This window comes from Montipora capricornis, chromosome 7 (genome assembly GCF_036669925.1).
Source record: "Montipora capricornis isolate CH-2021 chromosome 7, ASM3666992v2, whole genome shotgun sequence".
NCBI classification, from domain to species: Eukaryota; Metazoa; Cnidaria; class Anthozoa; order Scleractinia; family Acroporidae; genus Montipora; species Montipora capricornis.
Genome location: NC_090889.1, coordinates 35424973 through 35446978, shown reverse-complemented (window position 1 = coordinate 35446978; position 22006 = coordinate 35424973). Strand labels below are relative to the sequence as shown.

Here is a 22006-nt window from a genome sequence, read left to right as displayed (position 1 = left end):
ACGTGTTTTTCACTATTTGTTTTGTTAAAGCGCATCTAAACTCAAATATTTTTTGTCTACAATATTAAGCTACCCACCAAAACCAAACATGTTTAACCATTCTTACCCCAAAATTTCGCTTTTTGTGTGCTGGGCAAGACGCGCAAACGTTATCAAAACTAGCAGTAATTTGGACCCGCGGGTCTATTCCCGATTTGACGTCACAAACTGATTTGCAATGCACAATTTCCTTGAAAACGGAATGCAAAGCAGTTTGTGACGTTATATCGAGAATAGACCCATGCCTCTCGCATCACGGTCGTGGATCCAAAACGATGCAAGTTCTGCCAAGTTTACGTGGCTTGCACGGCACATAAAAGGCGAAATTCTGCGTAACAATGGTGACACACGTTTACTTTGGATGGGGAGGTTTATATTAGGAACAAAAGATGTTTAAGTTTAGGTGCACTTTAAAGTAACGTTTTGATATCTTTCAGAAAAGTTTAGCATTCAGCAATATTTAAAAGCGTTTAGCCAGTTTTTAGCATTGTTATCCAACAACAATACGCGCGTTTAATAGGTCCTAGTTTAAGGATGAGACCATTACACTCGATATTGCTTCAGTAAGAACGTTTTATTTTTCTGGCTATGGTCCTAGTGGCGAATACCAGGGGATAACATGTCAGCCTATAGGGTTAAGCGGGCCTTGTTTTTATAAGTAAGGTGACACACGCTAACACCAACCCGGTGTGGCCAACACATCACGCATGCGCACAACCATTTCACCCGGTCAATTAGCAGCCATGGACAGCTGTTTCGGCCTTTTGGGCCTCATCAGCATGGCGTAGCTAACATACCGGGCTTGTTTTTATGTTTGTAACGAGGCAGTTTTATTGTATAGTTTTTAAAGATAAAATCAGCAGTAGACTTGCAATAACAAATACAATGGAATGGGGATTAGGAAGCTAAAGAGGTGGACAATGGCTGGCTTTGAAACTCAAGCCTTTATTTTCACACAGACCTTGCTTCATTTGTTAACCCCATCTTGAGGTTGCCGGAGAATTCGCTTTGTGAATTTTGACTGCGATTTTCCCACAACTGACCATCCACACACAATATTCCCCTCAACATTCCTTTTACCGGCAAATGTTTCAGTTAGTGGAGAGTAGTCCCTTTTTGTAAGCGAATTTTTGCTAAGGCACCATCATGATACCCCAAAGGTTGCTAGTCTACCGCTGATTTCAACTTAAAACAGCTGTACAACAACTACCCCGTTGGGTTAAGCAGGCTTTCATAGCGTTCGATATTAGGAGAATGCAATTTTCAATCTTGGGTATCATGTGCATATAGTGAGCTTACGGCAAGTTTTTGTTTTTTCAGCGCCATCTTGAATTACGTCACACGTGTATTGATACGTCATATGCGTAAATGACGATTGCGTGACTCGTGACTGTTTGTATGAGTCAATATTTGCACCAACACGTTGATTTGGGTCAAGGACATTTCTGAGTAAAAAATCTTTCGGACGATTTAAGCAAAATCCAGATTTTCACAAATTTAGTTTTTGTGACGTCATCACCTCTTCATGTCTTTATAGCATCCCTGCTCGTCTAGTGATTCTAACCTCCAAAGTCCTCCCAACGAATGCACTTCATAATCAATTTTATCGCTGTTTTATGTTTGAGATAAGGCGCTCACCTTCCATAGTGACAATAGTGGTTTTCGTATCGGATTGTCCTAGTCGGTCACTGGCTCTGCACTTGTATTTTCCAGCATCATCTTGATTAAAACTCTTGATTACCATTCTGTTGATATTCCCAGTCGTGCTTCCTAAGGTCGTATGCAGACCTCTTTTTCTAAGAGTGATCTTCGGAACTGGCCTAGAAAATACGGATAGTATTAATGATGATGATGATGTTAGGGTTCAGTTTTATATATGTTTGCAAACTTTTAAAACTAGTTGATAACGACAGTATGTCGATGCCTCTAATGTAGCATGCTTAAGACTTAAATGACTTTAAACATTCCTTATTCATTTGAAGTGTTCGTAAACGGACTCACAATTCCTAAGAGAGGGTAGCTACTGCTACCCTCATTACACTACTTACTTTCCGTAAGCAATACACTCCAGAACAAATTCTTCTCCTTTTAAGGCTGTTCTCTGCACCTCAAATTCATCTGCTACCTTCGGCGGCTTGCCATGGGACGTGTCTTTTTAGAAAGAGATGGAAATCAACAATCATGTAATAACAATTGTGAGGCCTAAAAATGCGCTAAAAATGGCATGAAATAAAAATACCTTTGCACCCTCTGCAAGTGCATTTTTCACTTTTGTCCATTTCTTTGCCGTCGTCAGCAAAACAAGAACGTGAAATAGCCAAATTTGAGGTTTTACGGAGAACGTCAGCACTTGGAAGATAAATATCTATTTTCTCCCCTAAATTAAGCGCCGTTCATAACGATTTCATTCCTGAGGAGATGTCACAGCTTTGGCATATTAAAAAGCGAGGAAACGAAGTGTAACGCAAATTTGTGTTTTTAGATTACGTTCTCGTTGCCGTTCCGTCGTCATTGCTAAAGCTCTCTAATAAGTGACCACGCAAACCAGGCATCAGTTGTATCAGTTATGAGAAAGGGCCGTGTTCTGTAATTCATGAATCTGTCGTAAACTACCTCTAGGAAAGACAATAATATGACCTCCATTTAGAGTCCAAATGAAGGCTACATTATTTGTCTACTTAGGCTTCTAAAGTAGCGAACGCCCAAATAGTCCGTTTATAAGCGACAAGGGGCGCACAATAACTTCGAAACATTTGTGTTCCGACCTTTTTAGACGCCAGAGTTTCGGAGAAATCAGACGTTTCAGACGAATTAAATTCCTGACATCGTTAGCTATTATCCCTGGGATTAACAATGGTCACCCGGCGTTGGTCTGAACCAAGACAAATCTATAGATAACCTAGTCTCCAAAAATGCCGCGACATTGACGTTATATGGGAGTTGCAAGAGCTTGGTTATCACCTCCTAGCTTTGGGAAGGATAGACGACGAAGGACAGTACTTCTCGCAATACGTGCTTTATTTCTATATTACGACGTTTAGTAACTGGATTAAAAATTCCGCGCCACTATTCTCAGCCAATTGCAATCCTCGCAAGCGTTTCCCGCGCTTTTAAAGCCGGCTGCATACTTTTACTTTGCATTAGGATTGGTTAATTTGACTCTCTGAGACTGTTATGATTGGCCAAAGAAATTATCCCAGTCTCGTTTTCACTGCACTCAATTAAAACCTGCTCTGAATGACAGTTTGACTAGCCCAATACACTAATCCGTTTGTATCAACGAATTACCTGGGAGAACGCTGAGAGAGAAGGTCTTGTTAACGTGCTTCATAATAAACAGATTCGTGACCGTACACACGTACTGCCCAGAGTCCTCCCTGGTCAGAAAGGCAAAGTGCAAGTCTCCTTCTTGACTTACAGCGTAGTGGGATGACTGTGCAAGCGGCTGTTTGCCAGTCTCTGTTCTCTTCGACCACTCTATGGTCCGGTGGGGAAAAGAGTCTGGAGGTGTGCATCTTAAGACCTCCATGTTATCCTCGTTTTCCTCGACTATCTCGACTGTAACAACAAAAGGTTTAAGATCTGAAAATCAAAGAGACAGCGAAGCATAAGAACACAAATGAATCTATGGCGGCGTTTTTTGTTTTTGTTTGATTTTTTTTTTTTTTCAAAATGGCAGCCGTCACGGATCTGCCTTCATGGATTTCTGAGTTTTTCAAGACTCCCAAAAACACTCAAATTACGTAAATTAAACGAACACTTACAATAACAGGAGACCATGAGTAGGAGCCTCCCTATGCAGATTACCCTTGAGTCAATCTTTCCACGTAATTTTCTATTTTTAGAACTAACCCTTAATTAAGCAGGTGACTCACATTTACTTCAATTTGCACGATTTGCATCATGTTGTCTTTGCTATTTTTGTCTTCGTTTGACAATAACCTTATTCTGATTGACCATTCTAAACGGCAGCGCGTGAAGAGCTGAAGAACTCGTAGCGTTCTAAAAATAGAAAGACACGCACAACGGCTGACTCATGGCGCTTCTATTAGAGAAAGGCAAGCTCCTACCAGAAACCCATAAGGCTTGAAACGTGTAAAGGCCCCTTGTGTGCTGGGAAACAAGCTTCTGAATATTCGATTTGCTAAGTACCATATTTGGAACAACAAGAGCGAGGGGTTTCCAAATATGGTACTTCGCACTGAAACATTCAACCAATCAGTTCGCACTGAATATTCGGAAGCTGTGAACGCGCGTTACATGTTTCAACCCTTATGGGTTTCTGCTCCTACCCAAAGGCTCCTATCAATAACTATTTCGAAACCTTGCAGAAGCCTTTAATTTCCACGGAACATGACAATTCTTTCGGGAACTTGTAATGTTTCTTATACTTATTAATTTTGTTCCATATTATAAGTAACTTGTTATATTATTTATATTATTAGATTATTAATATTACTATATCATGATATTGTTATATTATTGATACTACGAGCTTGTTCGAGAACTGCTTATACTATCATTCTTGGATTGCACTCACGTGATTCGACGGCCATGTTGATGCACAAAACAAAAGCAAACTGTCGCTCGCGTTTTGCATAATAATACTTTAATACTTTTACCAAATACTTTTTCGCTGTTGTTCAGTCCTGACCAACATGGCCGACAATGAACTCAGGTGCAACCCAAGGATTGAAACTTGATCCACTTACACGCAAATCTGACGTCTGCAGTTCTACTAATGACAGACTGTCTACCGCTTGATACAAGACAGTAGTAATGCCCCTCGTCTCTTTCTTTTCGTGCATTTTTTACATGAAGTGACCCGTCTCTCGTGACCTGCAAGTCAGGATCACGTGCTGCGTCCAATGGCGCCCCTCTTCGGTACCATTCCACCACGGACCCCGACGACTTGATACAGAGAACGGTGAAACTTGATTGTGAAACTGTAACATCCCCAGGTTCGCTAAGAATCACGGGTTTTGCGGCGCTACCTGTTGAGTCCAATAAAGTTTTAAAGAGTCGATTGATGAATGTCATTAACCTATTCTCTCAAGCATCGCACTTATTCACTGGACTTGCTGAAAGTTCTGCCATAATTAATAAGAGCCAGGCGCGAACTCTTCGTATCAAATTTCGTTTTGTCAAGCCGTTTATCAAGCATCTTACAGGATTTATCCTCGAGTTTTAAAATAGAGTAACGTAAGGAAGTGTAAGCTAACACAATGTAACGGAATCTTAAGGTAAGCTGTCGTTCGACCACAAGTGGGTCACACAACAATGCAGGCTTTAATCGACAGCTAGTGCGCGCTTTACGAGAACAAACCACAACACCAGTCTGAGAGTGCTTGGGTTCTTCAACATCCAACAAAATCTTATGAACCGAGACGGTGCCTATGTTTTATAGTGCTCATTCCAGAACGCCCAGCCTTTGCAGATGTAATTAAAACAGCAGTGCCTTCTCCTCAGTTATTTAGAGACCCCAAGTGATGGTCCTGTGAAACCGACGAATAACCTCTCGCTCGCCGACGGCTGTCCTCGGCTTGATGAACCGAGCAAACCGATTGGGAGTTGACTTCTGCAGTTGATTTTCGAAGGCAAATTCTCCGAGGATTGACCACCCGACCATTTCATACCACAAAAAGGAGAAGACTACGCCCTCTGCTCTTTGCAGAGCCTTGCATGAGTGAGATAAACTGGTTCTTATTTTTTTTTAAAAAAACAGAACTTTACGGTTGTTTATTACTAGTTATTACTAAAGCAGTGAAAGCATAAGCGTTACACTTGCCTGGTCGCAGGTAAAGAAGTAAAAACCAACAGCAGGCAAAAATGTTAACGTCCCAGATGAACTTCATTGTTTATTATTGGGTTCATACTACCTGTATAAAGGGAAGAAAATTAGAATTTTGAGGCAAACAAGTTTTCCTAGCGACAAGCGAAGCACAAGCAACAAGCGCAGACTCAGTAAAGCTGGTGTTAATTTGCGTGTTATGTGGTACTCTCGTTTGCGTTTACCCTAACATTATTGTTATTTGGCTTGCCCTGCCTCGATCAGCTTTTTCTAGCTATTTGCAGAGTAAGCCATCCACTAACTATTATATCTAGCTAAATAAAGTTGTTGTTGTTGTTGTTGTCTGCATAACGTCGTGTAGTGGCAAACGTCAAAGATGTCCACACGGGGATTTTTTTTAATGTGGCAACGTTAAGTTTTGTAACAATTTCTACTTGTTCCCGTGAATAAGAAAATTTGCCCAAATCTCAGGTGACAAGTAAAACTTTACGCACCAGCTTCTATGTAATAAAAATGGCCACATCAGGGGCCGTGGAGTACGTTTGAAAGTGGGGGGGGGGGGGGGGAGGGGCTGGTGCTTGGTTGTAAATCGCTAAGCCGAAAACAACACCTTAAGAAAAAGTGGGGGGGGGGGGGCGGGGGGGGGGAGAAAGAGCCTACCCCTTTCCGCGGCCGACACACATGCCCCAGCGAAAAGAGAAGCAACCGCTGAAGACGAATAGGGATTTGTTGCGAAAAAGAAACTACTTAATTAATTAATTCGTTTCAAAAACGAAACGAATGACAAGGAATGAGACAAAACTCCAACCTGAAAGCGGTGAAAAACTATTGGCACTGAAATCTCATAATGCGCAGTTTCACAAAACCGGAGTCGGGAATTTAGTTAACCTTCTGTGAAAGACACGCCTCAAAAAATGTTCGGTAATTTCTTTCTGTCGTGTACCCTGCACAAATGTCACTTTCTGGTGTTTTATAAAAGTGCTTACCATAAAACCCAGAATTTTTTTCTTCAGACTCAAATATTCCTTGGGAAAAGATCTTGTTAACAAGACTTTCTCAAAAGTGTCGGCTGCCTCAGAGGGAAGACATCTATATTGCGGTTCAAATTTTTTTGTGGTTAAATTTTTTTCAAACCAGGAGAATTTTAATTTTTCTTTGCGTAATATTCATTATCGTAATCTGAATTTGTTTAAAGAAGTCAAAAAATTGAACCATACCATCTACATTGTGGATTTAAGTTGAGGAAAAGGGACGTCGATCAACAAAATCGTCTATTACATAGAATCGAAACATATTTTTTATTTCAGAGCCTCACACGTCACTGTCGCTCAGCGCAGCTGCCATTTTTGAAAATAGCCGCTTCAAGACATGACGTAATCATTGACCAATCGCGTACTCGGTCTTAGTTGTTTGAAAGATGGATAGAATCATCATTGCTCCCTTCTTGTCTAGAGTATTTTATCCCTTGGACAGCGAGATCCACTTATTCATCGCAAAATCCCCAAAAATGAAATAGCTTATAACGAATATTTTCGGGAGGTAAGTGAAATCTCGCTGAATCTCAATACATTAAATTACACAAGACTACAGAATTTGAATACTCTTCGAACTCAATGTGGAAATTCTGAATTACCTGAGCACATCGCCCTCTATAAAAACTTTACGAGGCGAAGAGGCGAAATTTCTTTCAAGCACAGATCCGGAATTTCAACGAGAAGCTCAAAATATGAAGTTGCAATTATAAGTCCCTCTGGCAATACAGCAATTTAAAAAGCCATTGTTTAAAAACATCAGCTTTAAACAAACCGGAAAATCTTTGTTTCATTGCATTCGCTGCACGGTCGCTCATTGAACATGATCGGCCTGTTGTGTTTATGTGCAGAGCAGGTTAATCTATTTGCCAACTCGTGCGCGATAGAACCTAATTACAAGGTAACAGGCAAAATACACTTAAGATCACCCGTCATCACTCGTGCGAGTCATTAAATATTTTGACTTAATCATATACGTTTTTTTTACCACCGCTGTTTTTGTGAATAAAGAAATTTCTTTCAAATGGCAAACATCAATTCAGAGCGAAAAACATTGTTCCGTTGCCTAGAAAGCCACATTTGCCTTTCACTCAGGGCCTGGGAAACTTTAGCGCGATCTCTTTTTGAAATGCGCAAATCTATAATAAGTTCATAGCGTGAACTGAGCTTGACAACTTAAAGGAGAATTTCCATTGAGCGCGAAAAACTAAACTACAGATTCGATTTAGTCTACAAGACACTTGTTTTGCTAAATATTTTAACCTTAAAAACGTTTCCAGACTCCAGCACATTATCCGGCCTAAAAAAAGGGCGGTGTAAAATAGAGCTTTCTCTACTTTCAAGTGTAGACATCTTCTCCAACAGACGTTTGTTATTGTTAAGACGAAAGCAGTCCCTTTCATTTTATCTTCCTGTCCTAAAGCGGCTTTCCTTGGTCTCACGCTTCATTGATATGCAAATATTGATTTTAACACATTCATAATTGAAAAGCATCAAATGAATGGCACTGTTGACTTAAAACCGACTGTATCAGTGGACAAGTTTTCACCTGCCGGTGGATTAATTAAAGGCGCGAGTCGCTCGCAAAGTATCGAAATGTCCTCGAATAACATTCCAAAAGCATCTCGACAACGGACAATTCTTGTCGCAGTTTTTTCCCGATATTTTTTTAAATTTAACTGTTTTCTCCAAAATCAAAATGATATCATTAAAACAATTTGTAAACTCCAAAAGCCAACAGTTCGCAAGAGACAAATATTTGAAGATAACTGACAATTTCTCATGATTTGTACATGACCCAAAGCTGCTACTTTGTAACATAAGTTCTGTACAACAAATTCTTTGGTTAGTTTGTGGCTTGGAATGTCACTTACATAGAAAAAGATTAAACACAAAGATTCTCCCAACTTCCTGTTAAAATCGTTGGCTCAATCATTTAATTTATCTGAGGTTCCGGCTATAAAGTCAACAAATCGAAAACAGAGATAGAGGAGGGATACCAAAAGCAATTGTGTAACTGCTTGGCGAACGAAAAACAGCTCACGAAATCATGAACCCAGGATTAAGAAAGATGATCAGGCCGGATTTACTTCTTAGAAAAAGTCGATCTCAAAGCCTTATCAAATTAAAATTCATACCACACAAGAGCTATAAATGTTCACGCACCATACGCAGGATAAACTGGAACTTCTTCGTTGTTTGGGTGAACTTCGGAGCTGTCTTCAAATTTTTAGACTTGCTTTTGTTGCTGTTAAGAGAGAAAAGAGCTAAAAAAATCTTGCATCGGCACTGTTTGAGTCCCGTGTTCGCTTTGAAAAAATTGATTTGATCGCTTTTGTGTTCAACGCCAACGATTTCAAAATATTGGTGATTTAAGGGAGCCAAATTATCTTAAACTAAATTATTCCGAGCGCCAGATGTTCACAGGGCCTCGATAATAAATTTACATAGATCAATTAACACTCTTATGAAGATTGATTTTATTTCATTGTTTATTCGGACAGTGGGTCGTTATTTAAACTTGAGCTTGCCAGCGAATGGTCGTTCACTTTACGACCTTGTAATATGACAATGGTCTTGATGTTTTGTTGTCACACCTTAAAAGAAATTTTTGAAATAGGCTGAGTATGCATGGATCGAGCTTTAGGTCGGGGCCTTCTTCTGAGTAATATCATGTCTAACCTTAAAGTAAGTGAATCTTCTACGATGTTTAATCGAAGGCAATTGTTTCGTCATCAACTTTGCGCTCTCTCTTTTAAATGAATCTCTGGCCCACGGGAAATTGCAGAAAAGTAATTTAACCTAATCTATCTATTGCCCGCTTATCTAGCCCAACTTAAAGCACCGAAGAATTGATTGGGCAAAGCCACAATTGGGTACAGTAATGTACAGTAATTCTAATAAAAAAAATACTCCTGGAAGTCAAAGCGACTTTTATTTATCATACAGCGAGGCAAAAACTCGCAATTGTATTTCTACTCATTTATCTTCGAATCTAAAGCAATTGACTCTGTTGTCATTCAGAGAAATCATAATTTTATTTAATATTTACTGGCAGGTGCTTTGGTGAGAAAATCATGTTCAAGGATCAAAATTATGTTTGATACGTTGCTTATTTTTACCACGATACAAGATAGTATCGCCTTTTAGAACTGAAACCCGAAAGGTGATCATAAGGAATCGCGAAATAAAATTTGAAAGCTGGCCAATCATAATTGTTCCTGTGACCTTTAATTATCTCCAACAGCTGTCGTTCATTTATTGAGATAGAACGCGGCGCCGATCGATGCAATGCTGCAGATCTTGGGTGATCAAAGATTCACCGACTTGAATCTTTGCGATGAAATTGCCTCAGAGAAATCACCACCGAAATTGGAGGCAGCTGTCGCTTCGAGTAGTAGTGAAAACGTGTTTACCTAACCGATACCAAACTGAGACGACGATCGTCTACGGAACACGCCGCCTCCACGCCGTCTATACGTATTTAACTCCAAATTGTGTTCACCAACAGTTGCAACGAAAAAGAAATAATCACTAATTAGCTTGTTCACAGCCTTGTAATTTTACAAGCATGTCAGGGGCTGTACTATGGCAAATTACTTACCCCGCCCCAAAGCACTCAATTCGAAAAAAGCTGCATCGAATCAGTCCGCCTTTATGAACCACTTCCGTATAAATTCTTCTGCAGTTTACCCAGCAGAATCAAGGGCACATGATACAATCGTCTAGTTTTCAACGACGCAACTTTCTCCGCTCACAAATTTTGACTACAATTTTAAAAATTTGCGTTGTTTGCGCGTTAGAGAAAGGTATGGCACGGATTTCCGTAGTGTTTGCAGATATCGTAAGCGCTGCGATAACTATTTTCATTGTTGCCAGCGAAAATCGCGGAAACGTTTATGCAGAGCTCGTGTGGATGTTGCTCCGTTCGATACCTATTGGAGACAAAGATTTATTTAAAAGCCGCGAGCTTTGATGCAGAACGCTTCGATCATGCAGCGAGGACCCAGCACGATTCAAGATTCGTGCCGTGTTTGCATCTAAATGTGGGGCGCATTCAATTATTATACTGTTAACTGAAAAGCGACCACCAGTTCACGCGATTCCAGCACAAGGTACGTTTTGTTCAAAAGCTCTCTTTAATTGTGCGTTAAGTATGGAATTGTTTGCTGAAATAAGGGAGGGTTTTCAATAACAAGTGCGAGAACAGGTCTTCAGCATAATCGTCAATTGTTTGTCATCAATTGTTCTTTTTCTCAAATGACATCTCTCAGTAGAGCGAACACAAAGGGTGTCGATGTCCGAGAAGAAGTTGAAAAGAATGTTTGGATAACTTACAGCACAGCTGTACGCGAAGACCACGACATGATTAGAAGCAGCTGGTCGTACGGATTCATTTTTAAGTGGACTTCTTATCATTTGTTTCACAATGGACAACCTGCTCTTCGCGTGGAAAGAATCGTCTTATTAACACAATTAGCTAAGGTGTAGATAAACGCTTAACTATTTTCTAATCGTTAAAACACAACGATAAATAAATTCCTTTTACCACAAACGTAAAAAAACCCTGCTTTTTGGGGCCTCGACATAGGTTCTTACAGTCAAACACACTCCGTTTCGACAACTTTCACGATATCATATTGTTGTCAAATAACAAACCATATTTCCCGTACTTGACAAGCAGATTGCTTTCAACTGGCCATTAAAATCTCATGTATTGTAATGATCGATTAACGTTATTGTTAGCATTCCACGCGGTTTTCCTGAGCAAACTACTTGGCACTGATATGAGAAACTTAGAATTTAATGACAATGTAACATGTTGGTACAGACAAGAAGTCGCCAAGGTAGTCACGTCTTTAATTTGCGTTTATAACCTTCTCCTTTCGCAGCAAAACATCCGCAGTGTGACGTGCTTTAATTAAAGGCAATCTTGCTGACATCCTCCAAGCTATCTTACATTTAAGCAAGATGCATTTTTTTTTTGGCCGAAAAAGCGCGTTTGATAATTCACTCAATTTTTTAACAGTGCTTCCTCTAAATTCGTGCATCCCGTCTCCTTAAAAGTCTAAATCTTCGAACATCGCTGTTGTTTAAAGCTCCTATCATACCCCTTACAGAGCTAAATGGCCTGTAAGCACGATCTCTTGGGGTCAAAATAATTCCCTGTTCCGCTGACACGCGAGTTCTCAATAGAGTACCCTAACGCACAAGTTAGCCGTTTCTTTCTAGCGTACTGCATTGGCAGTGTCAGAATGCGTGAGAAATGTGTGAATACCGCAAAGTTGCTTGCGTTTCGACCGCAAACCTCAACACGGTGTTGCTGTTAAATTATTCTCAACTGGATTGTGGTGGGCAAACAGCTATGTCGTAAATGAATAAATACATTGTGTCTGTCGGAAACTTTTCGAAAGTGTGATATTTTCAACTTTTTTTGCGCCCGCGCAAATCTCTAACCTGGGTATTCTTCTAGAAATTAGACTTTAAAAAACCAAAATATCACTTGCGTAATTGAAAGGTGTACAACAGATCTTCGCGCATTTAAATTACCAAACACAAAGAATAAATTAAAATAAACAGTTCGTGACAAATTGCTTACTAAAAATGGCTTTTACCGTAAAGAAGCAAGGCGGAGGAAGGTCGCATTTGTGACTTAAGGATACCATATATATAAGAAAGAAAACTATTCTCTCCATGATATTTCTGCATACTGCTTTAGGAAGCTGAGCCTTACATTCTCCACACGTTAGAATCGCTTCAATGAAAGCGCGCGAGCGGTTTACGCAGGTATAATGATTAAATCGCTTCTTTTATCAGAAGACTAATCTAAACGCAAGTTTAAAGGTAACAACATGAAATGACTGGTGTTTCAAGAGTGTTAAGAAAAACAATGTGATTATTAAACTTTGTTATCGAGTCTTTTCAACTGGGAAATCCGCCTACCTCGAACTGTCCTTTCATGAACGCCCTGAGCGACCAAAGAGTTTGTCCGTAAAGCGATCGCCTCTTAACTGAATGGTTAGCCGCTTATCGTTCGTTGTAATACAGAGTTTGTTGTGGCGAAAGGAAGCTCTATGTTCTCGCAGTTGGAATAATGTCACCACAATAGATGATTGACAGGCGAGCCTGCCACCCAACGAGGCAGTAATGAATTTGAAGGAATGCTCAGAAATCAGACTTCACCATCATGCATTTTTAACGAGCTTTTCAGCTCATCCTGTACGAATCAACCTTCATCAAGTTTGTCTGCAAGCGTTTGAAGCACAACAGCAATTTGACTTAGTTGTCACTGCCAATGGGTGGTTTTTCACAAGTTCTTAACTTTCAGACTTGAAGTTTGTATTCACCCAGCCTTCCTCCTAGAACTTTGTCTGCTTGATTCTAGCCTCCGTGTGCGACTCATGTGTGGTCAATCGTACCCCTCTGAATGACGAAATTGTATTTAGATACTTATGTTTCCTGAAAGTGCCACTTTTTTTAAACGCCTTAAACTATGGATATTGCCACTTTTAAGATACCTTAAAATAAAAGGCAGTCTTGAGGCGTTTGAAAATGGCAATTTTAATGTGTGTCTTGAAAGTAGCACTTTTCAGGAAACGTAAGTGTCTAAATATAATTTCGCCATTTACGTTTTCATAAAAATTACTTATTTTAGGACCTTGATTTATGTAAGGTGCTTTTGAGGATTTCTTTTGATTAATTCTTTAAAAGAGGACATAGCCCGGATACTGATGAGCCAGTTTGAAAGAATTGTAAACTATTAATGAAAATTCCATATCTTTGAACTGGCTGGCTACGTAACGGTTTTCCATAGAGAGATCGCTCGCAGTTCAAGGCCCGAGCAAACCGCTTCAGTATCTGTTCGATTTTCTTGAACGATGTTGAACGATGTGGGCAAATGGTTTCAACACATCATCAACCTTTGATTCAACAAAGCTTCACGATTGGCACGGTATTCAGTCTCATCCTTAAGCCTTAAGGACGTTCGCGCCAAAATCTTCCTACGGTGAGATTTTCTTCATTTCTCGCCTAGAGTTAGGTCATAAAGTACTTACTCCAAAAAATGGGGGTCACCGACTTTGTTTCGGAGAAAATGGCAGTGGAAAAATGCCTTAATTTCGAGCAATCGGTCATAATAGCGAGATGTAGGCTCATCTGCTCATCCATCGAAAATCATAAAAATAAACTGTTGAAGTGAAAGTTTCCATGCATAGGTTTTTAGGAGTGAGATTTTTAGATAATTGTATGCTGCTAGGGATGTGTTAAACAGTAGAGTTCATCCTCGACGAGTGTTTTCGTAAGCTCTATCCGTTGCAACCACTACCGGAAATCGATAGCACGAGGAAAGAAAATGTTAAAAAAAGATAACTTCTTACGGTGAGAATTTTTTTATTTCATCATATTTTGTTGATAGTAAGTAAAGTAAGTGATTCATGATTTAAAAAATAGGGGTCACAGATGATCTGAACGAGTAAAATCGATGTGATTTTGCAAAGCTCATGGAAAAGTTCGTTTGTCACGCTTTTGCGTGACCTGTCGGGCAAGGACTGGAACCCCAGAGAGGATCGATCGTTGAAGAGATGAACGGTTTTTACCGAAAAAAAAAACCTTTTTCGAGCATAGCAACGACGTTTTAAGCAGGGGTCATCTTCATTTGGTTGGTGTTTTGTATAATATCTCCCCATTGCCATCATGCTCATCCTCTGGAGTGTGTTTTTTGTGAAATTCAATCGCTGATAGTTTCCGCGCAGGTCCGGGGACGAGGACGAAAATACTCCTCAATTTTCACGAAAGTAAAGGAAAAGAACTTTAAAAACATGCGTTCACTTTGAACTTAAGTTCGTAGAGTAATAAAAACATTGAAAAGAAATAGCCCCATTCAATTTACGCAACGGTTCGTCCACGACTTTTCCAAACTTTCAGCCACTAGTCTACTCGATCAGCTGCCTTTTCCAGAGCTTTCCATCCTCCCGCTCACTTCTCTTTGAAGTTTCATGATGATTCGGAAATAAATGTGCCATTCTTTTGCCGGCCTGTAATTTTTTCCTCGGCGTTTTTGTCGCCATGTTATTTTAACTGATGCTTGAAAAATTTGTATGAAAGTCAAGTAGACTAGTGCACGACTGATAAAACCTCGCGAATATCAGTCGTGCAGTAGTCTACTTGACTTTCATAAATATTTTAAATCAATTTTGACTGATCACGATCTTCTCTGATCCAACGCTGTGCAAGACTTACTGTCCACGGTTTTTGAAAAGGTTTTAAAACCTCAACTTTTACTAATGCTCAAAGTAATGCGTGACATATTACAGTCGCGTTACATGCGCAGTAACAATGCGCACAAACAATGAGCGCGAACGTCCTTAAGCGGCGGTTGTTACTATGGATACGGATTTGTCACTATGGATACGGACATGGATACGTCATTAACACGGTTGAAGGGAGGAGGGGAGGGGCGCAAATGGTTTTAACATCGCTGTTCAACAAAATAGAACGGATATTGAAGCAAATGTTCAAGCCATTTGCCGGAGCATTAAAGATAAAACTTATATTATAAAGCAGCTTTTAAAGAGTTTCTAACTTTTTCTGCAGCGGTGGCGAACGCAACATGAAAATTCAGTTTTAAAAAAAGAGTTTAAAAAGATAAATTAACCAACGTAAGAAAATTAAGATTTGCAGGTTGACGTTTCGACGCTTAAGGCCCGGGGGGAAAACGGTTTGCTCCCCCCTTTCAACCATGTTGAAACATGTTGAAACATGTCGAATCGAAGTTGAATCGATAATGCCTTCGGCAGTCCATCGCAGGCGATGACGACTGTTCATGTGAGGCAGGATCTCTGATGGGCAGCCAGGCCCGCCCGTGAGCGGCAGATCTTGTTGCAGCGAGTACATAGATGCCCTGATGTTGCAGTGGAATGTCTTCTTCCATGAGCACGCTGGTATTCCAGCTGTTGCTTCTCCTCCATGGACAGACAGACAGACAGACTGTGTGTTTATTAAGAAAAACATTGCACTTAAAAAAAACTGAATTGTGCCTCTTTACAAGTAAGAAATATAAGAAATGATTTAAAACTACTACTATTATAAAATTACAAAGCGACTACTCTCACAAATCACTTAAATGCTTCCCTCTGGCAAGATACGATCTTGCCATCGTATCCCTTGTATCTGACGCAGGTGGCGGATCTGGGATATGGTCAGCCTTTTGATGTGGCGTTAATAGAGGGTCATGGACTCTACTATGCTTTTCACTGACCGTTTGACAATGGCTCTCCAGAATCTTCTGTCCAAAGCATCTTGCTCCCAGGTTTAAGACTTGACATTTGCATTTTTCATGTGCCGCTTCAGCACGTCCTTGAAGCGTAGCTTCTGTCCACCTTGCTTCCTCTTCCCTTCACTGAGCTCGCCATAGAGTACTGCCTTTGGCAGCCTTGAGTCTAGCATTCACCGTACATGTCCAGCCCAGCGACGTTGTGACGCTGTGATAAGAGTTTAGTCGCTTGGTAACTCTGCCCTTCTGAGGACTTCAACATCAGGTACTCGATCTTGCCATCGTATCCCTTGTATCTGACGCAGGTGGCGGATCTGGGATCTGGTCAGCCTTTTGATGTGGCGTTGATAGAGAGTCATGGACTCTACTGGGTAGAGCAGTGATGGAAAGATGGCAGCGTTGTAGACCTTCACTTTCGTCTTTCGCTTGATGTCATGTTGAGTCCACAAGCGCTTCTGCAAGGAGCCAAATGCTTTCGCGGCAGCTTGAGTGCGCCGCTCAACTTCAAGATCGGCAGAGTTGGTGTCTGTGACTGCGCTACCAAGATAAGTGAAATGGCTAGACTTTTTCAAGGCATCACCATTGACAAGCACCACTTGGCACTCAAAAGGTTCATCAGGAGGAGGTTGGTAGAGGAATTCCATTTTGGAGACATTGATCTTGAGACCAAACAGTGTTGCTTCAGCAGAGGAACGGTCCACAATCTCTTGTATGTCTTGATGGTTGGTAGCGCCCAAAGCTGAGTCGTCTGCATATAGCAGTTCCCTCACACACAGCTCTCTGGTCTTGCTTGAGGCTTTCAGTCTGGACAGATTGAACAGCTTCCCATCTGATCTATTCTTCACGAAGACTCCTTTGTTGAGGTTGGCTCCCATTGTCTCCAGTACTGCAGCAAGGTAAAGAGTGAACAGGGTAGGGGCAAGCACACATCCTTGTTTGACACCATGGTTGACGACGAAGGCTTCACTGATGTCTCCTGCCATGGAGACTTTTCCAAGCATTCCTTCATGAAAGAGTTGGATAATCTTCACCACTTTCTCAGGGCAGCCGTACACTTCCAGAACTTTCCAGAGTGTTTCCCGGTCCACAGTGTCGAAAGCCTTGGAGAAGTCAACAAAGACTGTGTAGAGAGGCTGACGTTGTTCAATGGCTTTCTCTTGGAGCTGGCGAAGAGTGAAGATCATATCTGTTGTTGACCTACCAGCCCTGAAACCACATTGGCTTTCAGGGAGGACTTCTTCCGAAATAGTCTTGATTCGGTTCAGAACTGATATTGGCCAATATCTTCCCAGCGGTAGCCAACAGAGAAATTCCGCGGTGATTCCCACATTCGCTCCTCTGCCTTTTCTCCTTGTACACAGTAACAATTACTGCATCCTTGAAGTCCTGGGGGGAGGCATTCAGTGTCCCAGCATGCATTGAACAGCTCCAAAAGCCCAGTTTTGAGGCGGGTTCCCCCCATCCTCCACACATCAGCAGGAATACTGTCCTGCCCTGCTGCTTTGCCACATCTTGTTGTTTTCAGTGCTTTATCAAGCTCTTCTTCAGTGATTGGCACACTGAGGTCTTCTCTTGTTTGCCTTCTCCTGATGCTGGTTTAGCAGGTTGCAGAAATGCTCTTTCCACCGAGCTTTGATGTCTTCCAGATCTGTGTGGAGCTGTCTACCATCAGCGCTCTTAACAGGTGCCACTGCATTGCTTCTTGGGCCATAAATGGCCTTTAGACTGATATTGAATGAGTTTAAAATCGATATTGAATGATTTTAAAAGCGCTTAAACTTTTCCTCAACGACCATTTAACATTTCTTTTGTTTTCGCGAATGTTAAATGAGGTTGAACCCCTTTTCCCTCTTCTATCAAAATTGTTGGGAATGCGCGTGCGCACTAATCGGTCTCTTAATGACGAATCCATGCCCGTATCCATAGTAACAACCGCAGCTGCAGCCTGGGACTGAATACAAGGCCTCTCATGAGCTTTGTTGAATTAAATCTTCAAAATGCGTTGAAATCGTTCAACAAATCGTTCGAAATCATTCAACAAAACGGACGTTGTTGAAGCAAATGCTGAAGGCGTTTGCTCGGGCCTTTAGCCCTTCGTCAGCGTGCATGAATACGCTCTTTCTAAGCCATAAAACAGGAACCAAATTTTCGTTTTACGATTAGAAAGGAACTGAAAAAGAAACTTTTTCTTTACGGATACGACTTCCGTCCACACGTAGCCGGCGAATTCGCTGGCAAATCCAGAACTCTTTGAATACGCTCTCCAGATTGAATATTTTTGAGTATGTTATGAATTGGGAACCGTGTGGACGCTAAATCCGGAAAAAGTTTTATCCGGTTGACGTCACAAGATCGAGCCCAGCTCCTTACCGTGAAGTCAATTCTCAAGATGGCTGCCGAGGGAGTTATTATTTCTTTATGGCGCATGCTCTATTGCCTCTGTTTCCTCGAGGAGTCCTGAGTACTAGAGCGAATTCGGATACGTGTGGGCGGGCAAATTCGATTTGAATACGCTACGTGTGGATGGAAAAAATTTTGAATCCGGAAAGATAATGTTGCGGATTCAAAAATATCCGGATACGTGTAGTGCTTTCTCAAATTCCTTGTCATGGGCTGCTCAGGCCAAATGATAGTTCGTTTTGTCTAACAAATAGATTCCAGGCTGCCGTGCGTCTGTTCAGCTGAATAGCTCACAGTTGACGTCAGAATGTGATAATAACAAACAAGGGGCACACGAGATGATAGCCGAATGTGTCGCTGATGTTTTATATAATTGATTATCATGTTAGCTATGCGTCTCTCCTTTAAAAGATCATAGGTGACAACCAATCAAAATGCGTGCATTATCGAGCTTATCACGTAAATCCATTACAGGTTACAATATCGTGGAGAATATAAAGAGGACTGTAATACCAGTAATAGAGAAGTGTGTGGTTATGGAATATGGGTCTGAGAATATATTTAAATAGCATTACTAATAATAGGATATTTAATAATATAATAAGATATAATAATACGTCCATGGTTTTTCTCTGTAAAATCTTTTTTCAGAAGGGTTTAAAGGAGGTCTCAATGGGGTTAAGCGTGTGGCGTGAAACGTCCACAAAATTAACCGTGTGTCGTGAATTATTTTGTCCAGATAACCGTGTTGTTTGTAGCTTTTCCTAAGCTATGAACAATTATTTGATGCAAAAATTAAGCGTGCACCGTGAAATCGAGAAGTTTTTAACCGTGTACCGTGTTTGCTACACCCCCATTGAGACCCTCTTTAAGTGCCCCCTGTGATAAAAAAATCACTTCCTTTTTTTCGTCAGATTTTGAAAGTGTGTTAATGCTTAACATCTGACTAGCAAAATTTTGAGCCTTGATTTTTATCCAAAGGCCGTTTACCTTGAGTGTAAGTTTGGGATTTCACGGTCGGCCATTACTCACGTTCAAAACTGACCGATTGGAGCTCAGAGGGTTGGATCCAGGGAAAAATGACGTCAACTGAGGCTCACTAGCTTAGAAACTTTAGAGTGTGAATGCAGCTTGTTATATAAGTAAAATGCGACTTTAAAAAGTCTGAAAGCCCAAAACTCCCGTGCTGCATATCAATTCTACGGCGTACACGCGCATTGCAATCTAAACTAGTGAGTCTTTAACGTAATTTTTTCCTCGATCCAGCTCCCGCAAGATCTTGAAGTTAGTAATGGCGGGATTAAACAGGAAAATTCCAGTTAAAATAAAACAGGTGTCTTTTTTAAATCGAGGCTTAAAACTTGGTCGCTTAGTGTTTAGTTAACATAGTTTTATAATCCAAAGAAAAGTAAGAATTGATATTTTCGTCACAGTGGCAAATCTGAAGAGATCTATCAAAGGACATACGTCCCCTTGGCGGTTTGAGTACCTAACCAACCCCCATCAAGACTTAACCTTGAACGAGCCCTCTAAAGCTTACCAACAATAATAATAATAAAGGCAAGGTGACACATGCTAATACCAACCCGGCCGAGTGACCAACACATCACGCATGCGCACAACCATTTCCCCCAGTCAATTAGCAGCCATGGACAGCTGTTGCGGCCTATTGGGCCTCATCAGCATGGCGTAGCTAACATTCCAGGTGGGTGTGTTTAGCACCCCTTTAAGTGGCAGCTTCACTTGCCAAACATGTGGTAAGCTGGGTTGGGAAGCAAAACTGTTCTCCCACGGCAAGCGTGTGGGAAGGTGGTTCACATTAAGAAATCGGTGAGTCACGTTATTTAAAAAAAAAAACAATAATAAAAGCAAGGTGACACACGCTAACGTACGCGTGGTTGGTTTTAGCGTGTGTCACCTTGCTTTTATTGTTGTTACCAACAATGTATGCTAGAAGTGTTATCGACAACCACAAACGATGACTCAACTTGGAAGCCCCTAGATGGACGTCATACGAAACGACTGGCTAAACGCTCCAAGATGCTTGAACGGTTACTGGAGCTTAACAAGTGAAAAAAACAAACACCTGAAGAATTTTGTGGGGGTTCACTTCAAAGACACCAAAAACGTCTGTGAAGGTATCTCCATGCTTTGTCATTCCATTTTTAAGAAAGCGTTCTGCATAGTTCAATAAACGCATTATCGATGTAGCTCAGTTTCGACTATCCGATGTTCAATTCTAAATGAGAATGTGCGAAAAGGAAGTATAGGAAACATTGTTCAAGCGTGAAAACAGAGGCAAATAAGAAGCAATTGCAGAATACCCGGCCTATCAAATGTCCTACTTAAAAAAGCTGCCAACGCGGTCCGCAGTCCCGAAATCGATGAATGAAAAGAAAAGTGTTAAAGGGTAAGCAGTGAAATGAACTGCCACCGCGGTCCGCAGTCCCGTAGTTGTTGAATGAACAGGCGTCGTGTCGCAGCGACTTGTTTTGCAAGTAGTACACATGGAGCAACTTTTCGCAGAGACATGTCGCTGCGACTTGTCGCCTAGTGTGTCCCGGCCTTAAAGGGCAACCAGTAAAACGCACTGCCACCGCAAAATGAAAGCTAACATTTTACGAGAATGCTTAGGCCTAACCACTGAAGCGAACATTTAAGCTTAATCAGTAAAGGAGTACTTTCTTCTTCAGACGATCGCGCTTAGGCTTAATCAGTAAACGAGTGCTTTCTGAGTCATACGATCTCATGAAAAGTGTAGTTAACCGAACCGCAACGTGAAAGCTAAAATTTTGCGAGTGCTTAGGCCTAATCACTGAAACGGGCGCTTAGGCTTAATCAGTAAACGAGTGCTTTCTTCTTCACGCGATCTCATGAAAAGTGTAGTTAACCGAACCGCAAAATGAAAGCTAAATTTTACGATAATGCTTAGGCCTAATCACTGAAGCGAGCGCTTAGGCATAATGAGTAAACCAATCCTTTCTTCTTCACACGATCTCATGAAAAGTGTAGTTAACCGAACCGCAAAATGAAAGCTAAAATTTTAGGAGAGTGCTTAGACCTAATCACTGAAACGAGCGCTTAGGCATAATGAGTAAACGAATCCTTTCTTCTTCATACAATCTCGTGAAATGTGTAGACTGCGGGACTGCGGTGGCAGTTTTTTAAGTAAGACATTTAGTGGACGCGGAAGCAGCATTGTTAAACACGACTGCGGGACCGCGGTGGCAGCTTTTTTTAGTAGGACATTTGGTGGGCCGGGTATTCTGCAATTTAGCCGCAAATAAATATGTTTCCATGGTCAGCTCTATGTGTGCTTCAAACTGAGAACGTTCGTCTTGGATGCGAATATTTCCTCCAAAAACAAATGTTTACAGTACCTCGATATTTCTTGTTAGCAGCAATCCTTAATTATGAAACCAATCATTCCTTGACGTCGTTTAGATAGGCTCTTCCGTACGTAAAATATAGACA

The 22006-nt window shown here is 41.0% G+C and overlaps 1 protein-coding gene and 1 long non-coding RNA gene across 2 annotated transcripts in view; both read right to left on the bottom strand.

Moving 5' to 3' along the window:
* Positions 1-5079, bottom strand: part of LOC138057615 (neuroglian-like) — a 28576-nt gene extending 23497 nt beyond the window's left edge. Inside the window, exons 1-4 of the mRNA XM_068903572.1 lie at positions 4752-5079; positions 3328-3621; positions 2088-2190; positions 1678-1859 (exon numbers count right to left, since the gene is read on the bottom strand). Coding sequence (XP_068759673.1) covers positions 1678-1859; positions 2088-2190; positions 3328-3621; positions 4752-5079 — 907 coding nt within the window. The remainder of the gene's footprint in view (positions 1-1677; positions 1860-2087; positions 2191-3327; positions 3622-4751) is intronic.
* LOC138057061 (uncharacterized) overlaps positions 1-22006 on the bottom strand; it is a 366889-nt gene that overhangs the window by 300817 nt on the left and 44066 nt on the right. The gene's annotated exons all lie outside the window — the stretch shown is intronic.